The sequence below is a fragment of the Tinamus guttatus genome, unplaced genomic scaffold, assembly GCF_059628265.1.
Source record: "Tinamus guttatus ecotype Peru unplaced genomic scaffold, ASM5962826v1 Tinamus_guttatus_pri_ptg000048l, whole genome shotgun sequence".
NCBI classification, from domain to species: domain Eukaryota; kingdom Metazoa; phylum Chordata; class Aves; order Tinamiformes; family Tinamidae; genus Tinamus; species Tinamus guttatus.
In genome coordinates, this window is record NW_028288582.1 from 2,257,805 (window position 1) to 2,275,597 (window position 17,793).

General features: G+C 52.1%; 1 protein-coding gene across 1 annotated transcript in view; it reads left to right on the top strand.

Annotated features, from left to right (window-relative positions):
• DAAM1 (dishevelled associated activator of morphogenesis 1) overlaps window positions 1–17,793 on the top strand; it is an 86,642-nt gene that overhangs the window by 58,510 nt on the left and 10,339 nt on the right. The window contains exons 5-18 of the mRNA XM_088539328.1: window positions 3,632–3,703; window positions 5,415–5,509; window positions 7,058–7,391; window positions 7,560–7,670; window positions 7,791–7,894; window positions 8,502–8,568; window positions 8,771–8,888; window positions 9,040–9,178; window positions 9,590–9,648; window positions 10,561–10,748; window positions 11,184–11,489; window positions 11,577–11,684; window positions 14,712–14,741; window positions 15,727–15,830. Coding sequence (XP_088395454.1) covers window positions 3,632–3,703; window positions 5,415–5,509; window positions 7,058–7,391; window positions 7,560–7,670; window positions 7,791–7,894; window positions 8,502–8,568; window positions 8,771–8,888; window positions 9,040–9,178; window positions 9,590–9,648; window positions 10,561–10,748; window positions 11,184–11,489; window positions 11,577–11,684; window positions 14,712–14,741; window positions 15,727–15,830 — 1,835 coding nt within the window. The remainder of the gene's footprint in view (window positions 1–3,631; window positions 3,704–5,414; window positions 5,510–7,057; window positions 7,392–7,559; window positions 7,671–7,790; window positions 7,895–8,501; window positions 8,569–8,770; window positions 8,889–9,039; window positions 9,179–9,589; window positions 9,649–10,560; window positions 10,749–11,183; window positions 11,490–11,576; window positions 11,685–14,711; window positions 14,742–15,726; window positions 15,831–17,793) is intronic.

Below are 17,793 nucleotides of genomic sequence, written 5' to 3' on the forward strand. Positions count from 1 at the left end.
AACGCCAGCAAAATTAGCAAAATCAGCAAAATTAGCAAAATCTGCAAAATCAGCCTGCCACCCGGACTCAAAGAACAGCTGCAGAAGGATTTGCGTTTCCCGGGATAACAAATAGCTTGCAAAATATTATGGTTCGCATTAAACTTTCCGGTGCAAGCAGAAAGGCATCCCTTGCTCCATCCATACCGATGTCGCCCCTGGTTTTTGGGAGCCCCTTGTTGCCCCGCGGACACTTTGCCGCGGTGCTGAGCAGCTGCCGGCGCGCGGCAGGATTACGGCGTCTCCGGCAACCTGCGCCTCTTCCCGCAGTGTGGGAGCGGACACACTCGTCACGGGCTTTGCTGCTGCCCTGGCAGGTGTTTCCCTGCAAAATCCCGGCCTGGGAAGCTCTGGGGGCTTGTACAGCAAGCCACGGATAGCACGCTGGCTCCCTGCGCTTGTAAGGGGGTTTCTTAGCGCTTTGTTTCCTAGCAAGCCACGTTTTTTCCCTTGCTCAGTGCAGTCCGTGCTGCTAGTGCTGTGTTCTTGGCAAAGGATGGCCCGGATGGAGGGCACCCGCTGTGCTGAGCGCCGGCTTTGCTGCGAGCATCGCTGTCCCCAAAGCTCCTTGTGGTGTTGGGTTTCCCCCGGGGCTGTGGGAACCTTGGCTTTCCCGCAGAGATCCTTTCAGGCAGCCGAGCGGGATTTTGGCAGATGAGCGTCCTGGTTGTGTAGTCACGAATGTGGCCAAAAACGTGGCTGCTGGTGGGACCTGGGGGGGAGCTGGAGGGGATTACTTCACTGGGACGCTCTGCCAAGGCCGGCTGTGTCCCACAAGAGGTCCTGGGTCCCCACCTCTGCCCCTGCATCCTCCTGCCTTCACTCGAGGTGAGTTTTTTGAGGAGGAGAAAGTGGAGGGAAGACAGAGCAGCCTGTTTTTCCTGCCTGGGAAAAGGTCGGGAGCAGCATCACGGTTGGACCGGGACTCCGGAGAGGTGAGCCCTGCATGAAGAGCTCTCCATAAGGACTTGTTCTGGCGCCCTGTACCACCATGGGCCCTCCGCCCCTTGTGTTCTGCTGGCTCCACACCAACAGAAAACGGTCCTCGCTAGCATCACCACCTTGCACAACCCCAGCCAGAGCTGTCCTCCACATTCCCCCATCCCCTTCCAACACGGTGCTGCAAACCCGGCTGGCAGAGGAGCCTTTCTGCTATTTCAGGAGTATTCGGGCAAGGTGAGGCCAGTTGTCTCCTGCACGGATATGGGCAGGAGGCCACGGACAGCGGCCGTTGCTGTCCCCAGGAGTCGAGAGCTGTGAGCTGCGGTGACCGGCGACACGTGTTTTGGGGTATTTCTGGGCTTTCGGAGCCAGGATAAACTTATTGGCAGAGCATGAATATTAACAGCTCTCGCAGCTGTACGGAGGCAGGCAGTGGGAGCTCCTTGAGGTTTATTAGGTTTGGCACTAGCGTGGGTAGGACGCATTTTTAGTTGTTGTTCTAACATCTCAGAAAAAAAAAGTCTTGTGCTCTATTTATTCCCATTTGTGTAAAAAAAAATGTTGAGAGAAGGTGAATCAAGTGTTTCATTCAAAACTTTGCTTCTTGGCGGGAGAAGGAAGGGAGAACAGCCCAAACTAATAAAGCAGAGGGCAGGGAGGTCTAAATACAGTGTTCTTGCCTAGAAGAGTTATTTCATTTGCTTTAAACTTAAGCAGATTTACAGAAGATTAAAATCTAAAAGTACCTGAGCCTTGCGGATGTGTGCCTGTCAGTGGGCAGCCTTTCCGAGGGGAGAATTTCCTTACCACGGGCACGTGCAACCAGCAGGAATTGCTCACCTGGCTTGATCTAGTTATTGCCAGGCCAGCTCACCTCCATCCAGGAAGGGCTCTGCGTAGCTGGGGATAGCAGCAAGGATGGACAAGGAGCTGATCTTGGCCCATTCCACGTTCAGGAGATGCCTGGCCGGGCACCGGCTCCGTTGCTCCTCGTGAACTTCCCTTCTCTCCATCCCAGAGTTTCCATTGCTGTGAGAGGGAGAATGGTGTTTGCTCACCATTAGCTGCTCTTGAAACATTCGTGTGTGACAATGGGAGGAAAATGCATCTAATGTTGTTGCCAACTCCGTTCTCTCGTCCCTGCAAGCTGTAGGTTACGGAGTTTGGATGCAAGATCGCCTCCCATTTGCAGCTCTTGAACTACAGCGCGTGATTTGGACTCTAGTCCTTTGAAGTGCTGAAGTCAACGGGACTGTTGGTCATCATCCGTAATACACATGGATGTGGGAGCAGGAGGGAGGGTTGTCCGTCTCCTACCTGTGCAGGCAATTGCAAGATAGAAGAGCATTTTCAGACATCTCAAGCACCACCTTGAAGTTAGTGAGGTGATGCTTCTAGTGGTTCAAGTCTGTCTCCCTTGGAGCACTGGGGGAGGTTGGCCTCTCTGCATCCCGCTGTATCTAACAAACTCAGCCCTTTTTGGTGCGAGTGGTGATGATCTTCCACCCAAATCCAAGTAAATCTGCAGTGCAGGCTGCCCTTGCGCCGCCGATTCCCTAGTCTCATAGGATCCGTGTCTGGCAAGATAAGCGTCAGGAAAATGCCGAGCATCCTCCTTTCCCGAGGCGGTGGGTAAGCAGGGCAGTGCTGTGCAGCAAATTGTGCTGGGAATTTTGAAGGTGGTTAATGAGAGCGGGTGAGTTATTGCTACCGAAAGCTTGTTGCCACCTCAGCTGCCCCCAGGCCACAAGCTTCTGGACGGCAGGGTCAAGTCTGTTTGTGCTAACACCATGTAGGGGTGGATGTTGAAGGTTGTACGAGATGCAGAACAAGAAGGTTGTATGAGGATGGTGTTTCCACACGTGTGTGCAGCTCTTGCATCCTTCCTCACGTGTTTCCAGTGCAGGGAGCCAACAGGAGCTTACTCTGCTTCCAAGGTCTCTGAAGTCTTTTGGTCCTGTCCTGCAAGAATGTACTAGAACCTGAATTGGGTCCCACTGGCAGCAGAGTGTTGTAGACCTGAGGTGACCATGAGGATCTGCATCCTTCACTCCCATAGATCATGAGCCCAGAGGGAGATATCCTTTAAAGCAGGATATTACCGTGTATATATTCTCTAATATTAATGAAAACCTCCGAGGTTTGTTGTGTCTAGAGACCTCCTTAGCATGCTGGTAAGTTGTGGGCCTGCTCCAAGAGCAGAGCCTAGTTCATGTCACATTTATTCAGTCTTCATGGCTTGTAACAGACAGTTTTTCCCCCAGAGCACATTCTTCAAGGTTGTACAGCCAATTATTTAAGGGCACACAAAGTCAGTAGAAGAAAAATCTGTATGTAAAACAGCAACGTTGTCTCCCCAAAACCAAGAGCTATGAGACTGATGCCGAATAATCGGGACAGAGTTTAGCTGCAAGCAGATCGTAGGCCATATATTGTATATAAAATATATTAGTTCAATAAATCAGACAGTCGTCTCATGTCTTGAGGACCAGTGGTGAATGCAACATGTGGAAAATGGAGCATACGCTGCTGTAAATGCAGCAGCCAGTGGGGTCTTCCCGGGCGGTTGTTTGTGAACCACCGAGGATGTTAATGCTGTTTCTCCTAATCTGCTTTCTTTGTTCTGCTTTTTTTTTTCTCCCCTCTCCAGGACCAGGAAGAAAATAAAGGAGCCACCAGCTGGCCAGAGTTTTATATCGATCAGCTGAATTCAATGGCTGCTGTAAGTATTTCGAGCACGGCCAGTGGAAGCCGTGAAGTGACTAGTGTCGCTTTTCGGTCTTTCCGATTCAGGGAGCCCAAAGCAATCTCCGACTCGCAGAGCCTGGGATGAGGAGGAGGACGGGGGCTGTGGGTGAGGAAGGAGCGCGCCGCTCCGGTCCTGGAGAGCCGGGCCGGAGGAAGCGGAGAGCCGGAGCAGGGCCGTGATCAAAGCTCGCCCGGGCGCCGGAGGCTGCCTTTGATCTCCCGGGCCCTGAGTCGCTGCCAGAGAGCAGCCCGCGGCAGTGCGGGGTCAGCACAGCTCTTTGCATGCGCCGGGACCCTGACACGCTGGACCTGACCTTTTTTGCCATTTTTTCTGCCTCACTCTGCCCTGAGGGCCGCTGGTGTCAGCGGGACTTGCTCCGGCCACCGTTGGGTGCTGCCGGCTTTGCAGAGGATTTTAGCGCTCTTAAGAGCACCCCGGGATCAGAGGACCCTGTGCAGGGCAGCGGGCTGCAGCCAAGCAGTTTGCTGTGGGATACAGGGAGATGTTTATTTACCTCGTCTTTTTACGTGCCTGGTTTCCTGGAGCGTAGTGGGCTATAGGGAACACACCAGGATTTGCATCCTGGCCCTCTGAACTCTGCTGTTCCAGGCTTTCCCCCTCATTTCTGTGAGCCCAGGGGTTGGGGGGGGATAATCGAGAGCATCCTCCATCCCAGGCTTTTCTGGAGGAGCTACAGGCTGGCAGTCTGCGTTGACTCCATTCCTGCCTGTGGCGTGTTAGAATCATAGAATCACAGAATCATAGAATGCTTAAGGCTGGAAGGGACCTCTAGAGGTCATCTAGTCCAACCCCCTGCACACGCAGGGTCACCTAGAGCACGTGGCACAGGACTGCGTCCAAGCGGGTTTGGAAGATCTCCAGAGAAGGAGACTCCACAACCTCTCTGGGCAGCCTGTTCCAGTGCTCTGTCACCCTCACTGTTAAAATTTTTTTCCTTAACTTCCTGTGGAACTTTTGGTGCTTCATTTTGTGGCCATTACCTCTAGTTCTGTCAGTGGCCACCACTGAAAAGAGACCAGCACCATCCTCTTCACTCCCTCCCTTGAGGTTCTTATAGGTACTGATTAGATCCCCTCTTAGCTCTGGAACCTATTAATCATTTTGAGGACAAGGCTAAGTCTGCGCTTTTGAGGTGTTCCCCAGCATTTCCATCATGCAGCAGGATGTGGCATGGGAATGTTCCCCCTCAGAGCACATCCACACGTCCACCAGCACAAGCTCCTGCATTTCCTGCCCTTTGGAAACAAACCTGAGGTGCCTGGAGAAGGGACAAGCCAATAGGGTCATCCCTGCTGTCACCAATCCAGGTGGTCTCCGTGCAGGCTGCAGGATATGGGCTCTTTTGCCTCAGTTCCCTGTCTCCTGGCATCCTGCCATTTGAATGAAGATCTCAGCTTTCAAGGTTTAAGAGTTGATTTAAGGTCTCGGGTGCTGAGGGAAGCTCAAAAATCCCATTCAAGCATCATGCAGCAAATAAAAAAAACATTCTCCCTTCACTTCCCTATCACCTCCGGTGGGTTTTGCCTCTCCCCATCCCGAGCATAGTGGTACCTGAACAAACTCTTTGGTTCCCAGCAGCAAACCCAACATTGCCTTTCCCATCCGGGCATGTGCTTTGCAGGGAAATCTCATCTCTCTGACTTGCCTTTTTTTCCATTTGCAGAGGAAATCACTGATTGCTTTGGAAAAAGAAGACGAGGAGGAGAGGAATAAAACAATAGAAAGTTTGAAGACTGCACTGAGGACGAAACCAATGAGGTAAATCTCTTCCCTTTCCTTGCTTTACTGCCCTTGTTGTGGCTTTTGATTTGTGCTCTCAGACAGAAGGGGTTTAAAAATAGGAATAGGAATGAAGAGGATGAGGCCAGTTGAGCAGGAGGAGGGAAGTAAGGAGCGAGGACCCTGCAATGGCACTCACTGCTTCGAGTTGACTATTGCTTCTTCTTTTTTTTTTTTTTTCCCCTTTTCCTCTGTCTTTTTAATAGATGAGAACCATCAGGAGCTTCACATCTGTTTAGAGAAATCAGGCGACTTCTTTTTTTCCTCCAAATTTGCTTTTGTTCTAATTGGAACAAAACGGAAAAATTCCTTCCACATCGAATTTTTCCCCCCAAATTCCATCTTTGTTGGTCAACCAAACCCTTTGTTTTGAGTTCAACTTCTTTTTACATTTTTAATGGAATAAAATCATAGGAATCTTCAGGCTTTTGTGAAATGCAGAAAGTATTGCTAGGAGGTTTTGATGGGGAGGACAAAGCAAGGGTGAGACTCCCTCAAAACGACTTTATTTTTTCCTAGCATTTCTTTGGAGCCTGCATCATGTCTGCAAAACCTTTAAGATGTTTCAGGTTGAGATTTTCTGATGGGAAAACGTCCCTTTAAAAATGAGCTCCCTGTTCTGATTATGGGAGAGCCCGCTAATGGGTCAGTAGGATGCAGGCGCTATAGAAAATGTTGCCTATTGGACCTGTTTTTTCTCTCAAGGAAATAGACATTGAAATTACTATTTAATTTGACTGGAGTAAGAGCACACTTAGATGTCACATAAACCATTTTTTGCTGAGACTGCAGGTACCCCTTCAGTAGCTGTGCTTCAGCCTGGGTTGCTGTAAATCAAAATCATCCCAATGCTGGGATATTCTTGGCTCATCGGCTTTCCGAGCCAGTGCCTTTTGCTACGAGAGACTAAACCCAGCTCGAGTTATATCCTAAAATGCAAGGACAGCATGCAGCGAAGGAGAGGGTGTTTTATCTGCATGGTGTGCTGAATCTGCAAGGGGCACTGTCATGCATTTTCTGTCTGCTTTCTATTAAGCAACCTTTTAAGTCATCATAAAAATCTGGAATCCCTCCTTTAAAAAATGGCAAAATGTGCAGGACAGAAGAGAAGGAATCTGTGGGTATGTGGGATGGGGCAGGCTGATGCGAAACTGGTCCCAAATGCCTGGGACTTCAGACTGGGGACAGGGGCAAAGCCCAAGCTTGGCCACAGGGTTTGGCTGCTGGGATGAGTTAGCCGGGTTGGCTGCTCCTCTGCCAGGTATCCTGGCCCTGCACAGACCCTGTGGAGATGGTGTGTGGGTGGCCATGCTAAGAAACAGGCACCAAATAAATGGAGGGAGTTTTCCACTCTTCTGTCCCTGTGCTCTGAGCCCCAGGAATCGTGCAGGTTTTTGCTATGCAAAGTCCACATCAGAAAAAAAGTGCATAAATCAGTTCTGGATCCACAAAAATAATCAGGTGAGCCTCGTTTGCGGATAAAGAGGGCTGTGGCATTTGGTTTTAAAGGAGCCCTCTTTCCAACAGGTTTGTGACCCGCTTCATCGACCTGGACGGCTTGTCGTGTATCCTGAACTTCCTCAAAAGCATGGACTATGAGACGGCAGAGTCTCGAATACATACCTCGCTCATTGGATGTATAAAAGCACTAATGAACAACTCCCTGGGCCGGGCTCATGTCCTGGCCCACTCGGAGAGCATTAACGTAATCGCTCAGAGTCTGAGCACGGAGAATATTAAGACGAAGGTGGCAGTGCTGGAAATCATGGGCGCTGTGTGCCTGGTTCCCGGGGGTCACAAGAAGGTGCTGGAGGCCATGCTGCACTACCAGAAATACGCCAGCGAGAGGACTCGGTTTCAGGTAGGAGCTCTCTGCCCAGCCCTCACTCCGCTTCAGAGTGAACCACCCCTGGTGGGTGCAGATGACCCTCTCCATGCCTCGCTACGTGGCTGGTGGTTTGCACAGCGCGCAGGGGCCGTGGACGTGTCTGACATTTCAGCCTGCTGATTTACATGGTGCGTTTGGCAGACGCTGATCAATGACCTGGACAAGAGCACGGGGCGGTATCGGGACGAGGTGAACCTCAAGACGGCCATCATGTCCTTCATCAACGCCGTGCTGAGCCAGGGCGCGGGCGTGGTGAGCTGCGGCGCGGGTGCTGGCTCGATGCATGATGTTGTTGTTGTTGTTGTCGTTGTTTTAATACGGTTTGACAGGAGAAGCATCTTGCTGTGTTGACCCCACAACTGTCCTTTCCAGGAAAGCCTGGATTTCAGACTCCATCTGAGATACGAGTTTCTCATGCTGGGAATCCAGCCCGTCATTGATAAATTAAGAGAGCATGAAAATTCAACCCTAGACCGGTGAGTAGTGACCGACTGTCTCCTGGTTCCTCACTTTCCTTACATCCTGGCTTGCTTTTGTTTGCACATGGTGGGTCTAGACCAGATCTAGGAAGATCTGGCCTTCCATTTCCCGTGGGCAAATCCCTTTTTGTAGCCAAAGATGGAGGGAAGAAACCTGCCAAACCACCAAGGGCAACAGGAGCAATCAACTTGCACTGACACCTGCCCCTGTTAGATATCCCACTCGCTCATTGTCAAGGCCGGCCTGTTGACCCAGCAACCTCAATCACTGCACACCAGGAAGGGTATCCATCACATACATCCATCACAGGCATGGAAGACTTCTCTCTTCCTCCTCCTCCTAGTGCTATCCTTTCCCCAGACAGCTCCTTGGAGAGGCTGTAATTATCTTGTCCTCCACGTTTCTGAGCTGCTTTCTCAAGCCTGCTTGGGTGAAGATCATTTTGTGGAGCTCTTGGGGCTCCAGACCAGAGATGATGATTATGTTTCAAGTCTTGTTTTTCTGTAGGCCGTTGTGTGCTAGCTGACTGCTTTGGAAGCTGCTCCAGGTTATTAAAATCTGTTTAAACAATCTTTTTTTAAAAAAAATTATCTTTTTCCTCAGGCATTTAGATTTTTTTGAAATGCTTAGAAACGAAGATGAACTGGAATTTGCCAAAAGATTTGAACTGGTGAGTATGAACGTTACTGATGTAGACATTGGTATGAGATGTCAGGTTTCCTTTTAAAAGCCCTCGCATGTACAGGGACAAAATAGGGTTGTTTGGATGGCATTTGCCCATTGGAAGTCTGAGTTGGCCTGAGCCCAGCTTGTTTCCTTGGGCTTTCGGCCCTGTGTTGGGGTGGCTGGACCTCGCTGCGCTTTCCCACCAGGTTCACATAGACACCAAAAGTGCGACGCAGATGTTTGAGCTGACGAGGAAGAGGCTGACTCACACGGAAGCGTACCCCCACTTCATGTCCATCCTCCACCACTGCCTCCAAATGCCTTGTGAGTAGAGGAGCATCGCTCCAACGGGGCGAGCAGGAGAAACCGGTGGTCCCCTGGGCCTCGGGGGGCTCTCTCCTTCTTTCCTGGCTCCTATGTTAATTTTTGTCCCTGTGCCAGGCTATTCAGTCTCTCATTCCCTCTCCCCGTTTAGACAAAAGAAGCGGCAACACTGTCCAGTACTGGCTACTGCTCGACAGGATCGTGCAGCAGATCGTCATACAGAGCGACAAGGGGCAGGACCCCGACGCCACCCCCCTGGAGAACTTCAACATCAAAAACGTCGTCCGAATGTAAGTGCTCGTCCTGCCGCCGGCTGGGGGTAGGCGAGGAGGTCCAGTGTTATCCCCTTGGATTGCTTGTGTCCCTCCCATGGACTGTGCGTGTGAATTAAGCTCAACCCTCACACTTCCCCCAACTGTCACTGTCACCGCTCCTTCTTCATCGCTTACCGCTCACACGGTGATGCCTCAGCTCCTGGGTTGGCTGTGACCCCAGAGCTGTTGAGTTCATCTTAGCACACAAAAAAAAACGGCCAGTGAGAGAGGAGGGGAGGTGTTAGAAATGCCAGAAATGTTGGGAGCTGCACCCGGACCGGCAGCCACGGGTCTCACCTCGCGGTCTCGCGCCGTGTTTGCTGATGGGGTTTGCTTGCTCACGGCTCTAGGGTGGCTTCGTAACACTGCTTGTTTTTCTTCTTTTAGGTTAGTCAATGAAAATGAAGTTAAGCAGTGGAAGGAACAAGCCGAAAAAATGCGCAAAGGTGAATGGTAAAAGAGATATAAGGTGTTAGCTTTGAACTTAGCATGCAGAGTAAGCCAAAATGATAATGTATATACGCACCTCAGCTAGATGGACTGTTTGCAGGCTTTGGTCACTGGCTGAGGTTCTACCCTGCCGTCGACTAACAGTGGAAATGGCAAAGAGATTAATTTTTTTCTTGGGACCATTGGGGGAAAAGGAGATCTGTCTTTTCACAAAAATATACTGTTATTAGCTTAAAAAAAGAAAAGAAACTACGAAATAGAGAGATTGATTTTTGCAGTTGCATCCATCCTCCTCTGTCACGATCAGAAAACAAATGCTCTTTGGAGGTTGTTTTGTGTCTATCAGAATAGATGAGGAGGTCAGGGATGACGTATCTGTGCTTGGCAGGGAAATTGTCTTCATCTAACAAAGCCTGTGAGCATGGATTTAAGTCCTGACGTCCCTCGTTTTTCATACAACTTGTTTGGCCTTAATCACTCTGGCCTTGATTCAGTGAAGCCCTGAGGTCAGGTAAGAGAGCCAGGATTAGCAGGTAGCTCCAAAATACCAACAGGTCAGGACACCTGAGCTGTTGCCTCTCAACGCTGCAGCTCTCGAAGGTGAAATGATGTCTCTGAATGTCCCAGGATGTTTCGGCATCACTGCCAGCGGACACAGGACTTCTCCATCCATGACCTGGGGACACCTTTGCTGCATTCCTTGCTGAGCATCCTGTCCCAAAGTCTGCAGTGCAGTGGAAAACTCTGGCCAGGGCATTAAGTAGATGATGCAGGCTCCCGTTTTTTAACTGCACTCCTTTTCTCTAGGGCAGCATAGGGCCGTTTTCCTGCCCGTGGCTGCCTGCAGCAGGTGGATGTTTGCCATGCAGGAGTGATTTCATGGGGTTGTTTTCGCGGGGCTGTTGCAGAGCACAGTGAGCTTCAGCAGAAGCTGGAGAAGAAGGAGCGGGAGTGCGACGCCAAGGCCCAGGAGAAGGAGGAGATGATGCAGACACTGAACAAGATGAAAGAGAAGCTGGAGAAGGAGTCCACCGAGCACAAGCAGGTCAAGCAGCAAGTGGCCGACCTTACGGCGCAGCTCCACGAGATGAACCGGGTGAGGGACCCAACCTGCTGCCCGTCCATGGGCAACCCCCAGCCCAAGTGTCGCGGTCATCTGCAAATGCCCAGGGTGGATTGTGGCAACCAAGCTGCCAGAGGCTGAGACATTCGCCCGGGAGGGTGTCCAAGGGCATCCAAACCTCTGGGGATGGGGAGATTTCACCTGTCCAGCTGCATCGTGCCTCGGTTGAGAACAACCAGCCTTTGAGTGCTTCCCTTGCTGGTTAAATTTGGCTTTTTTCCCCGTTGAGCATCCTCAACGTGTGTCCCATCCTTGAAGCTGCCTGGCAGCTCTGTGCTGGCGAAGCCAACGCTTTGGGCTCTCCTGTGGGTCACGACGGTGGCCACCAAAGGGTGGTCCTGCCTAGCGGGTGGCCACAGAGGTGCCCCCCACACTGTGTGACCGGTCCCTCCTCTCCCTGTCTCCCAGAGAGCCACCTGTGCCGCCGTCCCCGGAGGACCCCCCTTGCCCCCAGGCGCTCCCGGCGGCCCCTCGCCGTCCCCCGCTCCAGGATCCCTCCTGCCGCCGCCGCCGCCGCCACCGCCGCCGGGGGGGTGTCCCCCACCGCCGCCACCACCGCCGCCCCCGGGCGGCCCCCCGCCGCCCCCCGGCCCCCCGCCGCTCGACGGGGTGCCGCCTCCCCCCGGGGCGCCGCTGGGCTTGGCGCTCAAGAAGAAGAGCATCCCGCAGCCCACCAACGCCCTCAAGTCCTTCAACTGGTCCAAGCTGCCCGAGGTAAGACACGTCCTGGGTGCCCGGGGCCAGCCCGCGGCCGGGCGAGGTGGCCCCTGCCCCCTGCCACACGCGCGCGCTGTGTTGCAGAACAAGCTGGCCGGCACCGTGTGGACCGAGATCGACGACGCGAAGGTCTTCAAAATCCTCGACCTGGAGGACCTCGAGAGAACCTTCTCGGCCTACCAAAGGCAGCAGGTAGCGGCGGGCCCGGCAGCTCAGTTCACCCATGTGCTCTCGACCCCTCTGCCACGAGGGCTGGATGTGCCCCCTGCCCACAGCGAGTGTGTGAAAGTGGCCCCCACGGTTGGGCAGCATTTCTGGATTGCTCTTAAGAGCCGCTGCTTGGCATCTCCATATTGGGTGGAAAATGTATATGCCTCTCTGGCCAAAAAAAAAGGACTGAAGTTTTACCCACATCTGCCATGGGTGGATCTCTTCTTTTATTTTTGTAGTGAGCCCCGAGCAAAATGCGAGCTTTGAACACAAAACAAATCCCAGAGCAAAAGAATGACACAATGGGCAAAAGTCTCTGCCTTTTAATCTCGTTTTTGAGCAATATGGCCCCAATTTGGAAGGCATCAAAGCACGAGGAAAATGAGATGCTTATTTTACCCCAGGCAGGATCATTAGTGGGCAAAAGCCACGAGGTTTTCAGGAATGTGGGATAAAAAGCCAGGAGAGATGCTGCAAAAGTTGCATTCACCTGCAGTGTCCTGGGACGAGCGGAGAGGATGGTGGCACAGGGAGGGAAGGGACCCATAAGCTCCTTAGACAACCTGAGAATTTAATCTCTCCCAGGGACTAATCCAGGGGAATATCAAGGTGGATTAGAGCAGGGCAGATATCAAAAGTAACCTACCAGAAGTAGGTGCTGCCTCGGCATATTTTGGGAATAGGTCACTAAGGTGCTGGCTCTTTCCTTTGGAGTTTTTGGATCTCGATTAATGCTTACTGGGGAGATTAGCAAGCACAGCAGGTGGAAATGGAGAGGAAGCAGAAAACAGAAAGCTGGGGCACTAGCTGGTTCCTTGATGTGAGGCAGCTCATTGCCTGGTTAACACTAGATTATTGCAAGGCAGAAATGGAAATTTAAAAATAATTATTTTCCTCCAAACTGGCTCTGTGGTCACTGATCCTGCTCAGCCGGATGGATGTGCAACATTCAGCCCCCAACCCACCCCAAATCACAAAACCAGCCTGCAAACCTCTGCCTAGATAGTACGCGGACCTGAGATTAGCTACTTATTTAATTTTAAGCATCTCTTTACAGATGCGTTTCCCAGGCCAAAAGCTAGGTAGTAAATGCAGGCTATAAAATGAGCTGGGGACAGCGCAGGGGACTTGGGGACAGCGCAGGGCCTGGACGTGCGCGCGGGGGCAGAAATGCAAGTCGAGGGCACAGCCCCGGGAGGTCCCGGCTCCAGCAGTGCTGAGTGCGGTGAAAGAGCTGTGGCCAATGGAAAAAAACCCGTGTGTTGTTGAACCCAGGGCTTAGCAGCGAGCTAGGAAAGAATTTATCTTCCAAAAAAGGACGTGAGAAGAAAAGGCTCCATCTCCTCTCTGTAAGCCAGGGTGTCCTGCACACGTGCCAGAGGGTACGTAACGTGTGTGGAACAGCGATAGTGGATTTAAGGAAGCTGCTCGCTCCTTCCCTGCCATCCTCCCCGCTTGGTAGAGCTTGGATCACAGTTAGTGCAAGAAACGGGCAGAGCTGAGGTTTGTTTGAGGCGGAGGGTGGTTTTTTTCACATTGGGCCTTCTCTGTAGCCTAAGGGCGTTGTGAGCTCTCTGCTTCCTGAAGAGGCTGGATTGCAGGAGGACAACAGCATCCTCCTCCTGTCCAGGGGGTTAGATCTAAGCATCTGGATGAAAGAAGGACTCCCTAATTAGGGGTTAGTTAAACGAGCCACAGAGCACCTCCTCCTGCTTGGGGAGCTGCTCTGTGCTGTCTCCAGAGGGAAGCTGCTCCGAAGAGGCTGCTCCGTGAGACCTTGGGCCCTAAAAAACCTAAAAAATCGTGTGTTTTACAACTGATCTCTCCAAAGCACAGCAGCAGCAGCTCGTGTCTCTTCACTCCCCTTTCCTTGTAAAGACCCCAATTGGGTGAGATTCACATCAGTGCCATCCACACAGAGCATTGCAGCTTCGGCTCCCAGGTCTCTCTAGCCGTTTGTACAAGCAAAGCCCCTTCTCCGAAACTGCACATATCCAGGAGGGAAAACCTAGCTCCTTCCCCTCCCCAGGGGAACTCATGGCATTGCTTTTCCTGCAGCTGCAAAAAACCCGGCCCTGGGGAGAGGCAGGAGCTAAAAGCGTGGCCAGGCTCGGGGTGTCCCCATGGCACCCCCGGGATGCAGCTCATCATGTTCCTCTGCAGAGGAAAGCCCTGGCACATGCACTGAGCGGGCAGGGACACTCAAGAAGGGGTTGCATAGATGTCTTTTTGGCTGCTATTTCCTTGTTTCCTTGTCTTTCAGCACATTTTTTTACTTTCTGAGCTCTAGGAAAGCCCTTTTGTGTCTTTTTTTTTTGCGTGTGCTGTTTCATGATCCCGGTTTTGCTGCACATGCTTTGAGTGCTGCAGGGCATCGGGGAGCCCCTCAGGGGAACACGATGGGCAGGAGGACGAGGTGCGAGCCGGGGTCCGGGTGGAGTTTCCACAGGCTGCCAAGCCCTGCAGAAGGGCTGTTTTCCCGGTAGGAGGAGAGGTCGGGGGGAAATGTGTTGCCATGGCGAATGGTAAAGTTTTTGCTGCAACAAGATTCGCTCCGGGACGAGAATCTCGTTATTTCCACTTGAAAGCCCTGTTTTTCCTGGCAGTCGTATTGACATTTCGTGCTCTCAGATTCACAAGAACTAGCAATTTTCTTCCCCGACACTTGCTCCTTTGGGCCAGCTCTGGCAGAGCGTGGCAGGAGATGCCCCGAGCATCCCTGCGTCCACGTTTCCCTCCTCGGTCCTAGCACAGAGCCCCTTGACACCATCCCGCCGCCGAGCAGCCTCCCTGCCTCTCCTCACCTTCCCCATCCTGTGCATCCCTCAATCTCCATCCCCTTGCCATGCGCATCCTCCGCTTTTTGGAGCTGGTAGCCCCCGAGTTATTCCTCTTGCTGCTGAAACCTGTCCTCGACTGTGCTTTGAGCCCTCTTTGGTTTTGCTGTGATCACTGAACCGCATGTGTTTTTTACTGCCTTTTTCTTCCATGCTTCTGCTATGGCTGTAGGACTTCTTTGTGAACAGTAACTCCAGGCAGGTAAGTGCTCCCCTGCAGAAACCTCATGCCCTGAGGAACGGGAAGGCTTTGGGCGCTGTCCTTGTGATTTCCCACCTGGCCACTGTTTTCTTTTTAATAGAAGGGAAAAAAAGTTAGAAAATGGGAACTTGTCTTTGTTCTCTCTGAACTTGCAGAGCGGTCTCAGGGTTTCTAGGCTCTGCAACGTTTAGAGCATAGCCATAGCCTGCAGGACCTTGATATGCACCTTACAGAAGGATTGAATGGCTGGGTGTTCATTTATTAACCTTACTAGAAGCAACCAATATGGTAAATTGAAACCAGGGCAGCATGAACTCATGGGGCAAAACTCTGAAAACCTACATTGGATCTGCTGTTAAGGAGACCTGCCCATTTGTTTGCCTCTGTGGTTTTGCCTCTGTCCTTTGGAAGGCTACATAGGAGACTGAGGTGCCTGTGTCACAATGCTTGGTGCTTTCATACCCCTTAGTATTTTTGGAAGCGTTTCCCCAAATGAGCAGCAAATGCTGCAGGTTGTGTTTGCAAACGTGGTAGGTGTGAGTGGTAAATGTCCTGTTGGGGACTGGTGCATAAGGGGTGACTGCAGATGTTTTGAGGGGTGGTGAAGAAAACAAGGGTGATCCTGAGTGTGTGCAGCAGTCCATAATGAAATATTTCAGGCGAGGGTTTAATGAAGTATCACAAATATGTACGCTAAGAAAGCCCTGCTTTATTTATTCAGCAGCGCCTATGTGTTTGCAGATTCTTAAATCTTCCTCTGTCTGAGAAAATATTTACATTTCTAACCCGTGGCTTCAAAGCCAGTTCTGGTTTATGAAATGACTTACTGTATTTCAGTTACAGCCTATGGGTTTTGCTCATAACCCTTGGTGACACTGCTGATTAATGGGGGCTGCTGTGTACAGCGCTGGTATGTGCTGAGAGTACTAAATGTCTTCGCTTCTTCATGGCTTTTCTCCATGCTTTCTTTTTATTTTTTTTGTAGAAGGAAGATGCTATCGATGACACGTTGAGTTCCAGGCATAAAGTCAAGGAGCTTTCGGTAATAGATGGCCGGAGAGCTCAGAATTGCAATATTCTTCTCTCAAGGTACGGGTAACATCTTTCTGCCCTTTGGGGAACGGGTCCTGCTGCTCACGTAGGCAGTGGCCCTTCCCCGTGGTGTCAGGTACTGGTTAGGCTGGAGCTGGTGAGGAGCAGTGTGCCCTGAGCTCGACATGTGCTCGGTCCCCAGGGGGGTTTTAGTGACAGGAGCCTTGGGAGCAGAGCCAGGGACACCTGAGCCCCGCTGTAGAGTTACAGCTTCCACTGCTGCCTGGTTTGGGGCAGGGAAATGCACTTACGGGGACACGTGGCACTTCACAGTGTCCCCGTGGAGCCTCGGAGGAGCTCCTTACCTGCTGGGTCCCCATACGGTTTGGAGGAGGTGGATTTCATCTTTCATCTCCTTCAGGCTGGATTCGAGTTACTTTTTGGCAACTGTTGAAGGGCCCTCTGTTACACTGCGGAGAACGCTGCGTGTTGGAGGGGTAGGAGTAGCCAGCACTGGGCATCGGGCACCCCAGGATCAGCCCTGGGTACCACAAGGGGCTCAGTCCGATCCCCAAATCCCACTTCTGCCAGGGTGATAAAAGGTGCAGATTTCACAAGGTAAAACAAAGCAGCAGGACCAGCTTTGGGGAAAGCACAAGCCAGATTGTGGGAGAAATGAACCGTCAGCATAGGCATTTGAGATAGGAAGCAGCAAAAAATGCTGCCTGCTTCTGGTGGCCTCCGAAAAAGCAAATCCAACCTCAGTAAAATACAGCTGCGCTCAGAAACGTTCCCTTTTGGTACCTGGATGTGCACAAGCTTTTGTGCCACCGTGAGCTGCCCCAAAGCGAGCACGGGGACGTGGTGCTCCGGGAGAGGAGCAATGAGACCGGCATGAGCCGCGTGTGCGGGCAGGTCGGGGTCGTGCTGTGACAATCTTGGGATGAGGTCCCTGGCTTGGCATCCTTCAACATGCTCCCAGGGGCTGTTGTAGACTCCAGCTCTGGCCCTGCTTCTTCAGCAGCCCATGGGATCTTGGGCAAGTCCCTTAATCCCTGCCCATCTCCACGCATTGGGGAGTAGCGGGTCCCTCTGTCCATCGTGGCAGTGGCCGTGGTCGAGCCGAGCTCGCCGGCAGCGGTTGCTCCAACCTCACTGCGCTCCAGGGAAAGGAGAGTGGATTTTCACACGTGAAAGGACCTGCAGGGTTGGCCCCTTGCTCAGCCCAGACGCTTGCAAGCAACACAGCCCTGGCCTGGCTTGCAGCGTGGAAAGATTGTGGCCAGCGAGATACTTTATCTCTCTCTGTAGATTTATTTTTTTGCCCGCTTCCCTTGCTTTGGGAGGAATTGCTGTGCAGTGAGATCACTGCCTTGTCCTTCAGCTCAGAATGCAGCACAGGAATATTTTTAACGTGCGCTTTTTTTCTTTTAGGAGGGCTCCAAGTGTGCTGGTGTCAGTGCAGTGTAGGGCCTCACTCAGTGCAACCACCGCCGTGTCCTTGTTCCTGCTCAACGTGGGTATTTTTAGGGCAGGAAACCGGTGCCACGTTGTGTAAGGTACAAAGACTTGAGCCTGTCTCTTCCCAAGTGCCAGGGAGGTGCAAGGCTCATTTGCTCCCTCTCTACAACGAGGCGTTTTTGCAAATCAGTGCAGCTTTTCAAAAGGGCCACGTCCCTTCCCCGTCCGAATTTCCCCTTCACACTCAGTACGGCGCTGGCTGGGCTCTACAAAAGCCCCGCAAAACCGCCCCGCGCTCCTCGGGCTGGCGAGCTGTCACTTTGCATCTCGGGGCCGCCGGGCTTAAATCCCTGTGACAGCAAACACCGTGACCCCGTTCCTCTCAGACGGCTCGCGTTCGGCAGCTGCTGCCAACAATGATAATTATTGTGGTTATAGATAAGCTTCTAGCTTTCACTGGCCCCTTTCCCATCACGTTGTCTGAGAAGCTGTTTGCTTCTGGCGCCCCGCGCTTGCTCTCTGCCGATACCGGGGCCGGCTCTTGTTCTTGGCACTCAGC